The sequence below is a fragment of the Balaenoptera musculus genome, chromosome 11 (genome assembly GCF_009873245.2).
Source record: "Balaenoptera musculus isolate JJ_BM4_2016_0621 chromosome 11, mBalMus1.pri.v3, whole genome shotgun sequence".
Classification (NCBI taxonomy): Eukaryota; Metazoa; Chordata; class Mammalia; order Artiodactyla; family Balaenopteridae; genus Balaenoptera; species Balaenoptera musculus.
The window spans coordinates 23,526,107-23,544,314 of NC_045795.1; the positions used below are offsets into that span (position 1 = coordinate 23,526,107).

The following is an 18,208-nucleotide window of genomic DNA, read 5'->3' on the forward strand; positions in this document are numbered from 1 at the left end:
AAGCTGGGCGTTGAGAGGTAAGAACAGAAAACTTTGGTGTCCATATTTGTTCCTTCGTCCAGCAGACTTTTGTCTGGTTTTTAAGCACATCATTTGCCCTTCTGCAAGAGTCACATAAAACCAAAGCAAAACAAGCCCTGATACCTGGCCCCCAAGACCTCGCTCTTTTCAACGTCTCTCCCTGGTGTCTGGCCCCCAGCCCTGTTGGGGGTTCCCCTGAGATGAGGGCTGTTCACTTTCTCTGACCACACGGTTTCCGCTTCTGTGTCTCTAATTTCCTAGGCTGATAAAAATACTGAACCCTAGAGGCCCTGGCTTCCTCTGACCCCCTGGGGCCAGGCGGCAGGCATCCTGTCCTCCATGGTGGGGGTGGGGAGGAGGAACCAGGGATCCCCAAGGGGTGACTCAGTGCCTACCATGAAACACTGGGGAGGTAGGAGTGTGCATATCTCGCTCTCTAGACCTGGAAAGAGGAATCACTTCTCAGAGGAGGATGCGTTGGGGTTCAGTTAGAGAAACGGGATTGGGAATGAGACCAGTGAGATTGAAGAGGGTCAGTTGGGGGATTGGGTTGGGGCAGGTTTGGATTAAGTTAGAAGGGTCTGGGAGGGACTCTATTCAGTGCAGTTCAGCTGAGCATCAAATAGCCCAATGATAAATGCAAACTCTGTTTCAAGTTTGCCATCCAATAGGGGAGGCAGGCCCATACCTAATCAACTGATTCCAGGCATTCTGAGTAAAAACGAGTAAGGTACAGTGGATGTGCAAAAAAGGGAAGGGGAGGTGGATTCCGGCTGAAAGCACCCGGGGGTCTCTGAGGGAGGAGCGGGCATTTGATGAATGGGTAGGATTTCTGTGGGAGGGGGAATGGAAGGGCCCCAGAGAGGAGTGAAACAGCTTGAGCAGAGGCCAGGAGTCAGAAAACAGGAAAGACAAGTGTCCTGAGGTAGACGAAGCACAGGTGTGAGGGAGCATGTGCTGAAGAAAGGACACAGAATGTCAAGGTAAGGGATTTGGACCTTATCTGTGGGCAGTGGCACTGTGACAGCTGTGAAGAAGAGGGAGTACAGGGGAGTGCTGCAGGTGTACAGACAAGGAATAAAAATAACTGCCATTTTGGGGGCCACATACTATGTGTTAACCATGTCAAGCCCTTTTCCTAATGTCAGAATCCTGCCAGCAACTGTCCAAAAGGGACGTGGTGGATCTCCATTATACAGATGAGGAAACTGAGGCTCATAAACATACCATAGCTTGCTTAAGGTCACACAGCTCAAAAGTAGTGGAATTAGCATCAAACTCATTTTACTCCAAAACTTGTGTACTTTCTACTTAGGTCCCAATAACTCCAAGTGGCGTTAAAGGAAGGAACAGATTTTATAAACTTTGACAGGGATAAGTCGTTAGGTCATGCCAACTGATTGGATGGTGGGAGTGAGGGAAGAGGAGTCTTAGATGACTCCAAGTTTTGAGCCAAGGGCATAGGAAAGACGATGATACCCTAAACCAAGGAGGAGTGTGGCTAAGGGGAAAATGAGTTAATTTCAGACATACAATCAAATTTTTATTAAGCACCTGAAAGGAGCAGGATGCTCTGCTAGGCAACGGATATAAATGACATAAAGTCACTGCCCTCATAGGGCTTGCAGTCTAATGAAACAACATACAGACAAGGACCAACTACACGTGATGACAGGAGGTGCACCTGCTAAGAGTAATAAAGTACTCAAGAAAGTCCTGCTGAGTTTGAGGTGTTAGCATGACACTCAGGTGGAGATTTCCAGTGAGCACGTCTGGAACCCGACAGAAAAGTTGGGGCTGCTGGAGGCATAGGTTTGGGCATCATTCCTTTTCCAGTAGAGGTGGAGCCTCTGAGTGGACAGGATCCCCAAAAGAGAGGGTGACCAGAAGAGCCTTGAGGATGATCAAAGGAAGAGGAACCAATAAAGGAGAGAGGTCGGGGGGGCAGTCAGAGAAGTAGGGCAAGGGAGAGGTATGCCAAGCAGAGACTGGGCGGCCATATCTGATGCTTCAAAGAAGTCTAGTAGGTGAGAGTTCAAAAGATCCTTTGGGTTCAGGAACTAGACGATTACAGATTTTGAGAAAACAGTTTCCACTTACCAGAAGCACAGAAATCACTTTACGTAGGTTAAGGAATGAGTGGGAGGTGAGGAAAAGGAGGTGGTGAGTACAAAGGCATAGAATGGTGAATACTGAAGGTAACAGTATCATCTCTAGCTCAACCCACGAATTTTACAGTGAGGAAAATTTTACCAGTTCCCGAAAAAGTGGTTAGTTAGGGGGCTAGTCTCTTGAGACATCACACAGAAAAGGAGGGTGAGAGATGGATGGACATTTAAGGGAGAAAGTCCAGGGAAGGCTTTTTATTTTCAAGAAATAAAGTTGAGTATGTAAAATGAAGGCGCATGAAAAGAGAGATACTGAAGACAAAAGAAAGGTGGGAAAGAGTATGGTAAACATGGGGAAGTGGGAAACAGAGTACAAAGAATCAGCCTTGGACAGGAGAAAGAGTCCTTCTCTGAATCAAGAGGAAAGGAAAAAGGAAACATAAAGTGAAGGGAAAAGAAAGCAGTAAAGAGATCCATCTTGGATGGCCTTAAGTTCAATAAAAGGACGATAGCATCACCAACTGAGAGTAAAGAGGTTGGGAGGCGTGGAGATTTAGAACATCACCTGCAGGAGAAGAACAAGGGAATCAACAAACAAAGATTAGGGAACACTGAGGGCTTTCTGAGGTTAGATGGTCAGGATTAGTAGTAGGCCTCTTATGAGGACATGACTCTCTTCTGCAATGCTTGGCAGCCTAGGAGAAAGACCCAAGAATGAGACCATTGAGTTTACCCAAATCACGTTTTTCAAGATTTTCTTGGTAGAATATCAAGAAGGGAATGAGAGATGAAGAAAAACTTATCTAGATATATAAATTGTTAAGTACATGGTAGAGATGTTGGTGGAGAAGATTGTGCTGTGAAGACCAGAAGAACGTGGAAAATGCAAAAGGCATGGACTTCAAGAGAGGAGGATGTTATCAGTGATGCAGAGGGGAGAGAGAACAGTGGCCTCTCCTCTGCCCCCCTGCTCCTAGTGATGGGTGTGGAAGAAAGAGCAGCCTTCACCAAAGACAGAAGGAACATCATTAGGGAAAAGCCAGGTTTCAAAGTACCAGAGGAAGTTGCTTTCAAAAGTGAAATAGAGGATTTGAGGAGTTCCATAAAATACTGTGAAATGGATTGGTAGAAACATCCTTTGTTGGGTAGGGAATCGGATCCAGGGAGGCTAAATCCCAGTGAGAGTTCAGAAGGAAACTAAGTCTGGAGGATTTTGCTTCCGGAAGCAAGAGGCTGCTGCTTCTGGAATTTAGGATGGGAGATACACTGCATTTATCCTGAGGGAAAACACTTTGAAGGAATCTTAGGGGGATGCGTAAAATAAGGTATCTCTTCCAATTCCATGGCTTTCTTCGTGCCAACAGTTCCCATTGTTGACTCTCTAGTTCTCACATTGCCTCTGAAATCTAGACTCATATATGTGACTGCCAAGTGACATTTCTTGGCAAGGCTTGAATGTTATCCAAGACTTGGATGTCTGTCCAATAGGTTTAAACTTAAATCCAAAATTGAACTTCTGGTTCTCCCATCCCATCAGAATCCTGCTTCTCTCCCAGTCTCCCCGTCTTCCACCCCACCACCATCCATCCAATCCATCATCTGGTCCTGTCAAGTCTACCCATGAAATATATCCCAATATATCCCAAATTTGTCTACTTCTCTCCATCTTCATGGCGGCCACCATCTTCTCCCCAGGATTACTGCAATTGCCTCCTAACTGGTGTCCCTGCTTGCAATGTTACCCACTACAGTCCAGTCTAAACACAGGAGCCACAATGACCTTTTAAAAATGTAAATCCAATCACCTCTACCTCAGACCTCCCTCCCTCCTCCCCCCACCCCCACGCAACATGTGCACACCCTGACACCCTCCAGAGCTTCCCATGGTTGAGTAAAATTCAGGTGCTTTATCCGTCCTTGCAGGTCCCTGCATGATCGGGCCCCTGCCCCTGCTCTCTGACCTCATCTCCCACCTCTCTCCCACCTCTCTCTGCTCCAGCCACGCTGGCCTCCTTTCTGTTCCTCAACACCCCCAGCTCATTTCCACCTTCTGGCCTTCGCAGTAGCTGTTCCCTTTACCTGGAATGCTTCTCCCCCATACCTTCACTTGGCCACTCTTGTCATTTGGGTCTCAGCTTAAAATGCCATTTACTCAGAAAGGACTTTCCTGACCACTGTGTCTAAAGTAGTTCCCTGCCACTCTTATCACATGGCCCTATCTTATTTCCTCATAGCCCTACTTACTGCCTTCTTCTTCAGTGTATTTCTTTTCTGCCTTGCCTCACTAGAGTGGAAGCTCCACAAGTACAGGTACCTTGTCTGACTTGTTTGCCACTATATTCCTACTGCCTGGAACAGTGCCCAGCACATAGTAAGCTCCCAATAAAGACTTGTTAAATGGAGGCATGGATGAATAATGGGGAAAAGCAGGATAAAGCTCAACTTTAGGTTTGTGGTTCAAATTGAACTTACATTTAGAGTCAGGTTTAACTATAGGATTAGGAATGGGGATGAGTTAATTCCAAGATTAGCTCTAGAAACAGGGCTGGGTTAGTTTAGAGGATAAGTTTATTTGGGGGTTCATTTATTGAGATGTTTAGATTTGAGGTTAGGGTTGAGTTTGAGTTGTGATTTGGGTTGAGGTTAAATATGGGTTAGGATCAAAGTTGATATGTAATCCCACTTTAGGTTTTGAGGCTAGGTTCAAGTTTGAGGCTATTGTCATTTCAGCCTTATTTGGAGGGCTCAGAGATTTCACTAGTTTCTCCACAGAGACCACTGTAGAAACTGTATATCCCTCGGTTTGGAGCACAAGACTCCAGTCATCACCCCTCCCACTCAGGGAAAGTCCCAAACCAACTGCTGGCCTCCTCAAGAAAGAAACTGAGTTTCACACAACCTCCAAAACTGAGATTGAAACCAACATTGGCCCATCACAAGGAGCATCCTTCAGCACATCGCAAATGCCTGTGACACGGAGCTTCGGCCCAGTTCTCACCCTTCCTTCCTCTCTGTCTCTCATGTCTCCCCATCACTTGTCCTCATCTTCCCCTTTTTTTTCTTCAGTGCCCCAGTCTTTCTCTCTGACCGAAGTTTCTCCGTTTCTCTCTATTTCTCACCGTTAATTGCAACACCATTTTACATTTTAATATAGCCGAGTTCTCCTAGTCCATTGGCTCCTACCATTGGAGAGGCAGAAAGAGATAGCAGGAAGAAAAAGGGACTCCAGAGAAAGAGGGACACAGAGGAAAGGAAAGGAGCAGGGACCAAGAGGGAGGCCAACAGTGACACAAGACACAGTGAGGTTAAAAGAAATAAGATGAAACCAAGATAGAGACCAAGATATTTAAAAGAGGCCTCTGTGGCTACCCTTCTTCCGCCATCACATCTGGTCAGCCACCAAGACCTGTAGATTTTGCCTAGAAACTCTCTCCTCCTCTTCATTCTCCTGCTACTGCCTCGATTTAAATGCAGGCTCTTGTCACCTCCTTGCTGAGTTGTTGCAAAACCCCCCTAACTGGTCTCCACACTTCTGGTTTCCCCTCCAGACCCCAACTCCCATTCCTCAATTCATTCTTCATGTAGCATCCAGACTCATGTTTTAAATATACCAATCTGGGTGGGTCCCTCTCTCACTCAAAAATTTTGGTAGCTTCCCATCACAATTACAATGAAATCCAAACCTCTTTTCTTGGTTTTAAACCCCTCAGGATGTGGTCTCAGCTTACCTCCCAAGCCTCATCTCTGCTCCTTTTATGTGTACTCACTTGCACAGGTTAGTGCACTTCATACTCTCTTTTACCTCCAGTCTTTGCACCTTCTATTCCCTCTATCAGGAATGCCCTTCGCCATCTTGGCCTTGATACTTAATGCCTGAATCACCTCTCCCCCAGGCCAAGTGTGATGGCTCTACTGTGGGCTGCCATAAGCCCACTGTCACAGAACCCACACTAGTCTTTGAGCTCCCAGAGGTCAGGGGACTGTCTTTCACATCTGTTTCCTCAATGCCTTGTGCAGATGCTCAATAAATGTTTGTGAAATAGAGAGAAAGCTAAAGAGATGGAATGAAGGAATTCCCTGGTGGTCCAGTGGTTAGGACACCGCACTTTCACTGCCGTGGCCCGGGTTCAATCCCTGGTCAGGGAACTAAGATCCTGCAAGCCACGAGGCACAGCCAAAAAAACCCAAAAAGATGGAATGAAAAGAAGTAATAGGTTAGACTAGGAAGGCATGAAAGGCAAAGTTGCAGGGCCTCAAGTAGCGGGGAGGAAAACAGGAGAACTAGCTGATGCACACCCTGAATATCACTTATGTGCCACAGGACACCAAGACACCTCAGGAACTTTCTGCCCAGTGCAGCAGAGGGAGGGCTTTAGTTTCCATCACCACCATCCTCAGCCCCAGCCCCTCCAAAAACCTCCAAATGAAAGCATAACAAGTTAGTAAGAGTAATAATAATATTTGAGGGGCCAACTGTTATTTTCTCAATCTCATGAAATGTGACTAAAATCATCTTTAGAAACCTTGCTTTTTTTTTTTTAACCTGCAAGCTAAGCGAAAACTCGCTCATGTTCAATAACGTTCATATCAACGTTTTTCATACTAGCCAAAAACTAGAAACGAACCAAATGCCCATTAACAGAAAAATAGATAAGTAAATTAGAGTATATTCACACAACATCACATCACAATGAAATAAAAATCACTGATACACACAACAATATACATGAATCTCACAAACATAACGTTGAGAGAAAGAAGCCAAATACAGATGAGTAAAGTCTGTGTGATTTCATGTATATGAGGCTCAAAAGCTGGAAGAACTAATCTATAGTTGTAGAGGTCAGAAAGTGGTTGGTTATCTTTGGAAGGTATGAACTGGGAGGGAGCACGAGAGAACCTTCTGGGGACCTAAAACTATGTTGGGCCCGTGAGCCACAATTACTGAGCCTGCGCATCTGGAGCCTGTGCTCCGCAACAAGAGAGGCCGCGATAGTGAGAGGCCTGCGCACCGTGATGAAGAGTGGCCCCCGCTTGCCACAACTAGAGAAAGCCCTCGCACAGAAACGAAGACACGACACAGACATAAATAAATAAGTAAATAAATAAAAATAAATTAAAAAAAAAAAAACTATGTTGAACTGGATGGTGGCTACATGGCTATAAACAGATGGGAAAGTTCATCAGGCTGCCCACTTAGGAGACGTGCACCTCACTGTACCTGAGTTCTACATCAATAGAAGGGGGAAATCCTTAATGATTTTACAACAGTGTATTGGCTTTACAAGTGCAGCTGCAAGACAAGTCCCTTTGCTGTCCCCACCCTGCCCTAGGTCGCCACCCTTAAGCTCCACCTGTGTGGAATTCTGAAGCATCCCCTGTAGAGAACTTTAGCAATTGCCACATTCCTTGATCCTGGAATGTGTTTGTCTGGGGTTATATAAATCTGATCTGTGGAGCCCACCTGAGGTCGGGATGAGGTGGAGGGCATCCTTCAGCAGTGAGACAAGACCTCATCATACGTGAGTTCATGGCTCATCGTGAGCGGGATCTTCCAAACCAGAACACTTTTGAGAGTAAAAGGGGGTCCATGAATATTTCTACCAGGACAACAGGCATAAACCAGGATGTACCAGGCAGGAGGGTATATAATGGAACTTCTTGATATGAAACCTGCCAGACAAACTGGAAAATGCACATACTGGGACAAGTGTGACTTGAGTCTTTGGGACAAGGACAGGGGTACAAGAGGAGGAAATGTGCACAGAGAGAAGCCTGTAATCAGCCAAGGGTGCAGAGGTGTTATACATAATTGCTCTTCAGGGAACCGGGCCTCCAGCCCACGCCCCAGCTGCTCCCCTTCTCCTCCTCCTCTGAATTTACTGTCCCTTCTCTGGAACTCCTAAGCCTGACCCCCGCTCCCTGGCCCTCCCAGCCCACAGTTCCCCTGACCCCACTCCCTTTCCCAGAACTCAGTCGTCTGAGCCCCCAGCCTGCGGTTCTCTCCTAGGCCTCAGCCTTTCCTGCCTTCGACTGAAACAGCAGCATCTTCTAAGCCCTGGGGGCTTCCCCGGGCCCCAGCCCCGGCCTAGAACCCGCCCGCCGCCTGCCACGCTGCCACTGCCGCTTCCTCTATAAAGGGACCCAGGCGTCCCGGCCAAGGGGCCCCGCACAGCAGGTGAGACTCTCCCACCCCATCTCCTTGGGCTTCCCCGGCTGTGGACTCCTTCCCTCGGGGCGTTCAGTCCCTCCGCCTGGGCCTCGGCCCCTCCTGCACCTCCTGCTTGGGCCTGGGCCTGGGCCGTGGCCTTGGTGGGTTTGGTTTTGGTTTGTTCCCCTCTCTCTGACTCTTTATCTGTCAATCTCTTTCTCTCTGTCTGTGTCACACATTCTGATCCCTCTCTGTTCCCTTCTCATCTCTGTTCCTCTCTCTCTCTCTCCCCCTGCTCACCTGGGGTTTCCCTGACTGCATCTTGTCCCCTTCTCTGTCTGTCGCCCTGTCTCTCAGGGTGGCTGTCTCCACGGGCAGGAGGCCCGTCTTCCGCATCGCGCCCCGCCCCGCTCACTGTCTCTCTCCCTGCAGGTTCTCCCCATGACACCACCTGGACGTCTCTACCTCCTGAGGGTGTGCAGCACCCCCCTACTCCTCCTCCTTCTGGGACTGCTGCTGGCCCTGCCGCGCGAGGCCCAGGTGAGGCAGCAGGGCAATGGGGACTGTGTGGGCAGCCCAGCCTGACCTTGGGCCTGAGGACCTCTCTGACTCTGTTCTCCCCTAGGGGCTCTCTGGTGTTGGCCTCCCACCCTCAACTGCACAGCCTGCCCATCAGCACCCCCCGAATCACTTCACCCGAGGCACCTTCAAACCTGCCGCTCACCTTGTTGGTAAACATTCACCTGTCCTCTTAGACATGTAGCCCCCAGCCCTCCTCCCATCCCCCTTCAGGGACCCAAGCATCCCCTCCAGCTCACCCCCACTCCCACTCCCTTCTGTCCTCCCAACCATCCCCCAGGAACTCAGTCCAGCACCTGCTTCCTCAGGGATTGAGACCTCTGACCCCCAGGTCCTTGACTGCCATCCCCTCTGGCTCTTCCTAGGAGACCCCAGCACCCAGGACTCACTGCGCTGGAGAGCAAACACGGATCGTGCCTTCCTCCGCCACGGCTTCTCTCTGAGCAACAATTCCCTCCTGGTCCCCACCAGTGGCCTCTACTTTGTCTACTCCCAGGTGGTCTTCTCCGGGGAAGGCTGCTTCCCCAAGGCCACCCCCACCCCTCTCTACCTGGCCCACGAGGTCCAGCTCTTCTCCTCCCAGTACCCATTCCACGTGCCTCTCCTCAGCGCTCAGAAGTCCGTGTGCCCAGGGCCACAGGGACCTTGGGTGCGCTCAGTGTACCAGGGGGCTGTGTTCCTGCTCACTCGGGGAGACCGGCTATCCACTCACACAGATGGCATCTCCCACCTGCTCCTCAGCCCCAGTAGTGTCTTCTTCGGAGCCTTTGCTCTATAGAAAAATCCAGAAAGAAAAAATTTGGTTTCAAGGCCTTCTCCCCATTTTGCCTCCATTCTGACCACTTCAGGGGTCACCACACCTCTCCTTTGACCGTTCCATCAGTCTCAAGTCTTCCCCCGTTCTCGGCACCTGGAGCTTCCAAAGAAGGAATTCTAGGCACCCCAGGGGGCCACACCTTCCTGAACCACCCCGGATGCTCGGCTGAGGACTTCAAGCCTGCCTGGAAATGCCCGCCCAGAGCCCTTCCTCTGCCCTGCCCATCTAGGGGGCCTTGCCCTGGACATGGAAGGGGAGCTGACACATGAGGGAGCTTGGGTGGATGACTGGGGGCAGGGAGGGGGGTTATTTATGAAGGGAAAAAAATTTAAATTATTTATTTATGGAGGATGGAGAGAAGGGGGACGGCAGAAGAAAGAGATAATACACCCAAGAGATGAAGAGTGAGAGGGCGTGGGCACAAGGATGACCTAGCAAGAGAGAAAAAGAGTGGGTCTGAGGGACCAAGGGGCTCTGGAAGGAAGTGAAAGGCTCTTAAGAGCCAGCCATTGCTTGACTGGACACCCCACGAGGAAACATCTGACCCTTGATGAAGCCCAATAAACCTCTTTTCTCTGAAATGCTGTCTGCCTGTATCTGTCTGTCTGGGAGGGGAGAATTCCCCAGATGTCTCTAAGGAATGGAGGGAGGACAGGAATTAGAGGGACAGGAGCTGTGGGCATACAGAGAGGCCTAAGGGGCTCTGGTGAAATATGGTGGCCTAACAGGGGTGGGAGGAGACCAGAGGATAAGCTGAGAAGACAAAGGAAAGATGCAGGTCCAAAGTCTGGAGAAGGGGAGGTCAGGGAACCCCTGAGGAATGGGGGTTACAGGAGGCTTCTGAGGAGCAGTGACCACACTGAAGGGTGTTTGTTTGGGACTGTGGAGGAGGAGCATGAGGCCCCCTGGAAGACGTGGCCATGCCAGGGCCCCGAGGAGTGGGAGAGCCTCCAAGGCTGGGGGACTGGAAAACATAGGGGACATTTCAGGAGACATGGTCATGGGCAGGGGCTCTGAGGGCCAGGGCTGTCTCCAGGAAACTGGAGGGAGCAGGGAATTCTTTGCAGATACATGGCCACACACAGGGACTCTGAAGGGTGGGGTCTTCATGCAAAAATTGGGGCATCACATGCCCTTGGAAGCCAAGACTGAAACCAGCACCAGAGTTTTGGTGAGTCCCCGGTCAGAGTGAAAGGAGAAGACCTGCCGTGGTGGGGTTCGTGAATTCCCAGCGTCTCTTTCACTCCTCTGGGGCTGTCCCAGGCTTGTCCCTGCCATCCTCCCCCAGCCCTTGCAGAGCCTCAAGCTTCCCTTCCTCCAGCTCCTCTTGCCCCCAGGGACCCAAACACACATCTCAGGACCCAGCACAGCTTCCCCCAAGATTTCTCTCCATTAAGGACTCAGCTTTCTGAAGCCCCTCCCATTTCTAGTTCTACCGTTACCTGAGTCCGGTCTGGAAATCAGAAGGAAATCGGCCACAGAACTCATCCCCCAAAGAAATGGAAACAGTGGGAACTGGGGGGCAGAGGGGAAATGGGGTCCAGCCTCCAGGGTCCTACATCTACAGCAGTAACTGGCCCAGGGAGCCCCCCTCAGAATCCGGGTGGGTAGGGTAGGAAGTATCCTTGATGCCTGGGTGTCCCCAACTTTCCAAACCCCCGCCCCCGTGATGGAGAAGAAACCGAGACAGAAGGTGTAGGACCCGCTACCGCTTCCTCCAGATGAGCTCATGGGTTTCTCCACCAAGGAAGTTTTCCGCTGGTTGAATGAGAGCCTTTCCCCGCCCTCCTCTCACCCCAGAGCGTATAAATGCAGCTGTTTGCACACCCAGCCAGCAGAAGCTCCCAGAGCGAGGACACCAGGGGACCAGCCAGGAGAGAGACAAGCAACTCCAGACCCCCCTGGAAATAACCTCCCAGACCACACACCCCCACCCCGACAGGCAGCCAGACGACTCACTCCCTCTAACACAGCCTGCCACAGGGCTCTACCGTCTCCCAGCTGGACTTGAGCCCTTCAGAAAAAGACAGCATGAGCACTGAAAGCATGATCCGGGATGTGGAGCTGGCAGAGGAGGCGCTCTCCAAGACGGCAGGGGGCTCCCAGGGTTCCAGAAGGTGCTTGTGTCTCAGCCTCTTCTCCTTCTTCCTGGTCGCAGGAGCCACCACGCTCTTCTGCCTGCTGCACTTCGGGGTAATCGGCCCCCAGAGGGAAGAGGTGAGTCCCTGGCCAGCCTTGGCTCATTCTCTCACCCAGAGAGAAATGGGAGAGGAAAAATGGCGAGATATGGGGTGGGGGAAAGAGGTGTGCTGATGGGGAGGCTTGGGGAGGCAAACAGTGGAGAAAGATGGGGAGGCAGAAGGAGACGTGGAGAGAGATGGGGGAAGAGAAGGAAGGATGGAGAAATAGGGTGCCTGGCGCATGGGCGTTGCTCTCTAAATATTTGTCGAATGAATGAATGAGTAAGCAGGGATTTAGATATAAAGAGAGATGTGTAGACAGATAAGGGATATGGGTAGAAAGATGGGGAAGAAAACAAGTCATCTGGATAAAGATGGTGAGACAGAAGGAGATACAGCAGGTATGAAAGAGAGCTAGGAAAGATGAAGCTAAGGGTGTCTGGCACACGGAAGGAACTCAATGCAAGAACTGTTAAATGCATGGATGAATGAAAAAAATGGATGAATGGGGAGAGAAAACGAGACACATCAGGGCAGAGAGTACAAGCTAGAGAAGCAGCCGGCTGTTTCTCCTTCAGGGGTGACTTGCTTTGATACTAATCCTCCTTCTTCTCCCAACAGTTCCCAACTGGCTACTCCATCATCAGCCCTCTGGCTCAGACACTCAGTAAGTGTCTCCAAAGCCTCTCTCCTAATTCTGGGCTTGGGTGGGGGTAGGGGTTAGTCCTGGGATGGAAGCAGTAGGGGAAATTTAGAGTTTGGGTTTGGGGGGAGGAGGAAAGGAGGTCAAAGTAGTGGGATATTTTCTGGGAAGCTTAAGGGTCTCTCACCTTCTTCTTTTCTCTTTCCTCTTCAGGATCATCTTCTGAAACCTCAAGTAACAAGCCCGTAGCCCATGTTGTAGGTAAGAGTTCTGAGGATGTGTCTGGGGGATGAAGAAGCAGATGGGATGGAGAGGGGTAGGATTTGGCAGCTGAAGCCAGGCTGAGGGTAGACAGACCTTGGAGACAGGGTGAGAAGGTCTCACTGAGCTCAAGGGGAGGGTGGAGGATACTTAGAATTTGAGGGGGATACTCAGAACCTCATGGCCAGATGGGATGTGGGAAGACAGACAGAGGGGACAGGAACCGGATGTGGGGGGGGTGGGCAGAACTTGAGGGCCAGGATGTGGAGAGTGGAACTGACAGGGTCACAGTGACTCACCCCTCCCTCTTTTTCTCCCTCCCTCCAGCCAACCTCAGTGCTCAGGGGCAGCTCCGGTGGCTGAACACATATGCCAACACCCTCCTGGCCAACAGCGTGAAGCTGGAAGACAACCAGCTGGTGGTGCCGACAGACGGGCTGTACCTCATCTACTCCCAGGTCCTCTTCAGGGGCCAAGGCTGCCCTTCCACCCACTTGTTCCTCACCCACACCATCAGCCGCATCGCTGTCTCCTACCAGACCAAGGTCAACCTCCTCTCTGCCATCAAGAGCCCTTGCCAGAGGGAGACGCCAGAGGGGGCTGAGGCCAAGCCCTGGTATGAGCCCATCTACCTGGGAGGGGTCTTCCAGCTGGAGAAGGGTGATCGACTCAGTGCTGAGATCAACCTGCCCGACTATCTGGACTTTGCTGAGTCTGGGCAGGTCTACTTTGGGATCATTGCCCTGTGAGGGGGCAGGACATCCATCCTCTCCCACCTCAATTACTTTATTATTTACTCCTTCAGACCCCCTCATCCCCTTCTGGTTTAGAAAGAGAATTAGGGGCTCAGGGCTGGGCTCCAAGCTTAGAACTTTAAACAACAACAACACTTAGAAATCAGGGATACAGGGAAGTGTGGCCTGGACAATGGGGCACTGACCACCACCAAGAATTGGAACTGGAGCTCTGGAACTCACTGGGGTCCTCGTTTTTGGATTCCTGGATGCAACCTGGGACAGCCAGAATGTGGGGGCCAGGGGAACTTGGGTTCTGACTGGAACACTTCAGAACACTCCTTGAGAAGATCTCACCCAGAACTTGACATGAGTGGACTTCAGGCCTCCCTTTCTTCCAATGTTTCCAGACTTCCCTGAGATGCGGAGCCCAGCCGCACCCCAACGGGGCCAGCTCCCTCTATTTATGTTTGCACTTGTGATTATTTATTATTTATTTATTATTTATTTATTTACTAATGAATGTATTTATTCAGGAGGTCAAGGTGTCCTGGGAGACCCAATGTAGAGGCTGCCTTGGCTCAGATGTGTTTTCTGTGAAAACGGAGCTGAACTGTAGGTCATTCCCACCCTGCCTCCTGGCCTCTGTGCCTCCTTTTGCTTATGTTTTTAAAAAATATTTATCTGATCAAGTTGCCTAAATAATGCTGATTTGGTGACTGACTTGTCGCTACATCACTGAACCTCTGCTCCCCAGGGGAGTCGTGTCTGTAACCGCCCTACTGGTCAGTGGCGAGAAATAAAGTGTGCTTAGAAAAGAAATATGGCGTCTTCCTGGGAATTAATTCTTCATTGGCCTCTCCTTGGGGGTGAGACATGGCTCCCTGAAGTTCTTTCTCCACAGGGCTTAAGATCCCTGCACCTCACTCCTTGGACTGCTGGGGCTCAGGAGACCCTACATAAAACAAAGCCCAGCTGAATATGCCCCTCCCCCAAGAAAGGAACCTGAACTTAATTAACTCTCCCTCAGGGCACTGGAATTTCCAACTCTGGGAATTCCTATCCAAGCGGGGGAAGTCCTGCAGCTCAGATGAGATTTCCGGCTGTTGCGGCCTGAGCGAAAGACCCGGGGAGCGGCCAAATTCTCAGGTACCTGAATCACAGCCAAGGGACTTCCAGACAGTCAGGCACCTGGGCTCCAAACCGCCTGATCCCGCCCCACGCCCCTCCCCGTGCCAGCGCAGTCCTAACTGTGCAACCTGAACCAGTCACTGAACCTCGTCTATCAAAGAGAAGTAGGAACGCCCACCGCACACGGGGCCCTGTGAGAACAGAAGACCTAAACTCTACAACAGAGCACCTAGCGGAGCACTCGGTGAATTCTGGCTTTCTCCCTTTTCCCAGCCCCCAGTCTTCTACCCGCTTCCATCTCTCAGTGGATGGAATTGAAGAGGAGGAAGAAAATAAAAAACAAGGAATAAGATGTAGGTGAAGGACCCACCCCCCATGCCAGCTTGGTCTCCCTGATTTTCTCGGCGAATGATGAGGAGAGGGATGGGAGGTGGGCGAAGTGGAAAGAGAAATGCATTCCACCCCTCCAGGAAGGCTCTTCTGGACACAGAGTCAAAGACAAATATGGAGTCAGAAATGAAGACTCAGAGAGTGGCAGCCCTCACTGGGCTCTGAAGTTGGGCTTTCCTTCCTGCTAGCGTTGCCAGGCAGGGGGAAAACTGTGCGGTGTGCCGCAGAGGTGGGGTGACCCACTGGGGTAACCTAGATAGAGCCTTGGATCCTCCTCGGCCTCCTCTAGCTCGGGGCTGAAAGTCGGTCATGGAGTGAAGGGGCTGCTGTTACTCACTCTGGGGCCCCGACACTTGCCCACTTATGGAAAGGGGACCTGAAGTGTGACTGAGGGGTGAGGACCTTCCATCCCACCCTGGACAGGGCCAGGTGACATCAGTTTTTCCTCCTCCCCCTCCTCCCCAGGTTCTCCCTGGTGTCCTCGGGCACTATCCCCACCCCATCTCTCTTTCTCAACCACCCTCCCAACTCCTTCAGCCTCCTCCCTTCATGCCCCGGTCCCCACCCCCACTCCCCCGCTCCCCGAGCTGTGGGTCTTCCCTTGGAGAAGAGTCAACTGTGGCTAACAGGGCCTTCAGGCAGCTAGCAGGGCAGAAACGCTGTCCCCTCAGTGCTTCATTATCAGCCCTATTCAGGTTTACTCTGCTGGCTGGGCCTTTCTGAGTGGTGCTTGCCTTCCCCGGTAATGACCCCTATCACTACCGGGAGGGACCCAAGAGAGAAAAGTGCAGTGTTGAGTCTGCGGGGACCATGTGGCCTTGAGAATCAGGTTGCTTGGAGATGCTCTGGGGTTTGTGGAGAGCCCTTTCCTTCTACCCTCCAAATGGGCTAATGCTGGGGCAAGGCCAGTCAGAGGCAGGGGTGGGTGGGACCCACAGATCCCCACCCCAGGGAACAGAGGCCACGCCAGGTGTTATGAATTGTTTCAAGTGACCAGAAAAATAGAGAGCCTATTTAACCAACATTTGTGTACCCACCCTGAATGAAGACACATTAGCATCTCAGCATCTGTACCGGCAGCACTAAAGTTTTACATTCTTTATTTTCACCAGGCTCAAAATCAGTTTCCAAACAGTCTTCTACATTTTCGCCAAGGCCATGGGGTCCCTGGTGTCTGGGTCCCCAGTATCTAGGCTGATTCGTTCACATACTCCCACCATGCAGTAGTCGTTTTAGGGACGCGGGTAGCCCTCACCCCACCATCACCGCCCCAAAGAAGGTCTTTCCTCTCCTGTAGTCCACCATATCGGGGTGACTGATATTGACGTACACTCTCTCGCCCCTCCGGAGCTGCACCAGGCCACCGAACCCCACGCTCGTGTACCAGAGGGGCCCGTACTCGTGCCTCCGGGCGGGGTCCAAGACTGGGGTCACGGTCTCCGCGCCCTCGAGCAGCAGCTCGGGACTCCCCGATCCATAGGCGCCCCCCGCCCGGTACAGCCGGCTGAGCAGCGTGACCGAGCGGTCCAGGGGGTCCCCGCCGGGAGGGGGCGCCCGGCCCCGGTAGCCGACGTGACAGTAGAGGTAATAGAGGCCGTCCTGCGGGAGGGCCAGCCCCTCGGCACCCGAGAACTGCGTCCCGCTCCTCAGAAAAGCCTCTTCTTTCTTCGCCTCCCAGCCTAGCCCCTGCCCCCTGGTCCAAGCGCCTGCGGAGAAACGGGCCAGTTGGCTCTCGGAAATCCGATCCTGAAAGGAGTGATCCAGGCCCGGGACTTCTGGGAGGGTGGGCATGAGGGACAGTTGGGGCTTTTAACCCACTGCAGGAGTCCAGCCGGGCTGGGGGAGCGGGGTGATGGCGCTCCCTCTGCAATGAGTACGAGTTGGGACTGAGGGCACCTTGGTGTGCGGTACGGAGCGCTGTGGTGGGGAGATCCAGGCCGGGTTTTGCCTCGTCCGGCGGGGGGGGAAAGCGAGAAGCTAGAATGCTGGACGAGCAGAAGAGTGCGTACTATAGAAGCGGCGAAGCAGGTGGGCAACCCAGCACGGCAGTAACAGAGCAAAGGGACCCTAACTGTGGGCGAGCAGAACTGGCACCCTTGGACTCTTCAAGTCTATGAGATCCTTACCAATGAGGTGGGCAGCCGGGAGCCTGGGGCTGAGATCTGTTTCTGCCTCCTCCTCCACCGGCAGCTCCCCGGACTCTGGAAGGGGCGAAGAGTCCACGGTTGGGGGCAGGGCGGCCACCCACGTGTAGTCACCTTGAGAGGACAAGGCGCCAGGGCCCAGGGATGGGGCACCTGGATTCCTGGAGGAAGAGAGTATCTGGGGATGCAGGTGGATGGGAGCTGGGAGTCCCTGAGGGGCAGAAGCAGGGGAGGGGGAGATGGTCGGCTCTTACCAAATCGCTGATGGGCCTGTGCTTGGGCGCCTGGGTCAGCGGTCCCTGTTACCTGAGTGGGTGGGGTCACAGGGCCCAGAGTTCAGTCTTAGCTGATGCCAACCCCACCCCTCCCATTCCCAACATAGATGCAAGCTCCAGACTTGGGGTTTCTCCCGCCAGCCCCAGCCTCAAAACACACCTCCCTGGAATGGAGAGCAAGCAAGGCATCTGTACTTGGGGAGAGAGACAGAGGCCCAAGTATGTCTTGGGAAGAGGAGAAGAGACATACAGACAACCAGAAAGGGGCTTGGTGACATCAGGGCACAACAGCATCACAGGAACGTGGAAAGAGAACCAGCAAAGAGACAGAGAAGACATCCCCACTGGGGGACAGCCAAGCCAGCTGAGCAGGAGGAGGCAAGAGGCGTAGCCAGAGGTGAGTGAGCATCAGCAATATACGGCCCTTGGAGGATTTGTGGCAGCCACTCACCAGTCCTCCCTGCTCCTGGGGCACCAAGGCCAGCACAGCCAGAACAGTGATAGGCACAGCCAGCAGGAGGGTCACCAGGGAAGTGGCTCCTGCGACAGCCAGCAGGAGGCATCCCTTCCCCTGGGGCCTCCTACCCCGGCACTCCAGCCCCAGTGCCCCCATTGAGACTGAGCCAGGGCCAGGGCAGGGGGGCTTTCATATCTCAGGGGTGGGGCCACCCCCTCCCTGTAGACCCACACACCTGGCTGGGACTTTCCGAACACCCCTGCTCCCCTCACCCTGCTTCCTGTTTACCCAGAGCTAGGGTGGGGCAGCTGGATGCC

General features: G+C 52.2%; 3 protein-coding genes across 4 annotated transcripts; 2 read left to right on the plus strand and 1 right to left on the minus strand.

Annotated features, from left to right (window-relative positions):
• The first annotated feature begins 7,464 nt into the window (after positions 1-7,464).
• Positions 7,465-10,258, plus strand: LTA (lymphotoxin alpha). The gene is made up of 4 exons (XM_036869476.1): positions 7,465-8,307; positions 8,713-8,820; positions 8,906-9,011; positions 9,225-10,258. The coding sequence occupies exons 2-4, from the start codon at positions 8,722-8,724 to the stop codon at positions 9,635-9,637; spliced, it is 618 nt and encodes a 205-aa protein (XP_036725371.1). The 5' UTR covers positions 7,465-8,307; positions 8,713-8,721; the 3' UTR covers positions 9,638-10,258.
• A 1,310-nt stretch (positions 10,259-11,568) lies between these two features.
• TNF (tumor necrosis factor) lies at positions 11,569-14,305 on the plus strand. The gene is made up of 4 exons (XM_036869256.1): positions 11,569-11,893; positions 12,478-12,523; positions 12,713-12,760; positions 13,088-14,305. The coding sequence occupies exons 1-4, from the start codon at positions 11,708-11,710 to the stop codon at positions 13,507-13,509; spliced, it is 702 nt and encodes a 233-aa protein (XP_036725151.1). The 5' UTR covers positions 11,569-11,707; the 3' UTR covers positions 13,510-14,305.
• A 1,777-nt stretch (positions 14,306-16,082) lies between these two features.
• LTB (lymphotoxin beta) lies at positions 16,083-18,048 on the minus strand. 2 transcript variants are annotated; one of them, XM_036869244.1, is made up of 4 exons: positions 17,886-18,048; positions 17,414-17,465; positions 17,142-17,216; positions 16,083-16,721 (listed from the first exon to the last, which is right to left on the minus strand). In XM_036869244.1, exons 1-4 carry the CDS (start codon positions 18,045-18,047, stop codon positions 16,267-16,269), a joined length of 744 nt encoding a protein of 247 aa, XP_036725139.1. In that variant the 5' UTR covers position 18,048; the 3' UTR covers positions 16,083-16,266. The 2 variants fall into 2 exon arrangements, with proteins under 2 accessions (XP_036725139.1, XP_036725140.1); XM_036869245.1 differs by lacking the exon at positions 17,414-17,465 and having other exon boundaries at positions 16,085-16,721; positions 17,886-18,047.
• Positions 18,049-18,208: the final 160 nt, after the last annotated feature.

Excerpts from the sequence above, each read along its gene's own strand:
- LTB (XM_036869244.1), bottom strand. The coding sequence starts at position 18,047 with ATGGGGGCACTGGGGCTGGAGTGCCGGGGTAGGAGGCCCCAGGGGAAG. Across the intron at positions 17,466-17,885 it reads CCCAGGAGCAGGGAGGACTG|GTAACAGGGACCGCTGACCC; the intron begins GTGAGTGGCTGC and ends CCACCCACTCAG. Across the intron at positions 17,217-17,413 it reads ACAGGCCCATCAGCGATTTG|AGTCCGGGGAGCTGCCGGTG; the intron begins GTAAGAGCCGAC and ends CGCCCCTTCCAG.
- TNF (XM_036869256.1), top strand. The coding sequence starts at position 11,708 with ATGAGCACTGAAAGCATGATCCGGGATGTGGAGCTGGCAGAGGAGGCG. Across the intron at positions 11,894-12,477 it reads TCGGCCCCCAGAGGGAAGAG|TTCCCAACTGGCTACTCCAT; the intron begins GTGAGTCCCTGG and ends TTCTCCCAACAG. Across the intron at positions 12,524-12,712 it reads CCCTCTGGCTCAGACACTCA|GATCATCTTCTGAAACCTCA; the intron begins GTAAGTGTCTCC and ends TTTCCTCTTCAG.
- LTA (XM_036869476.1), top strand. The coding sequence starts at position 8,722 with ATGACACCACCTGGACGTCTCTACCTCCTGAGGGTGTGCAGCACCCCC. Across the intron at positions 8,821-8,905 it reads CCCTGCCGCGCGAGGCCCAG|GGGCTCTCTGGTGTTGGCCT; the intron begins GTGAGGCAGCAG and ends GTTCTCCCCTAG. Across the intron at positions 9,012-9,224 it reads ACCTGCCGCTCACCTTGTTG|GAGACCCCAGCACCCAGGAC; the intron begins GTAAACATTCAC and ends GGCTCTTCCTAG.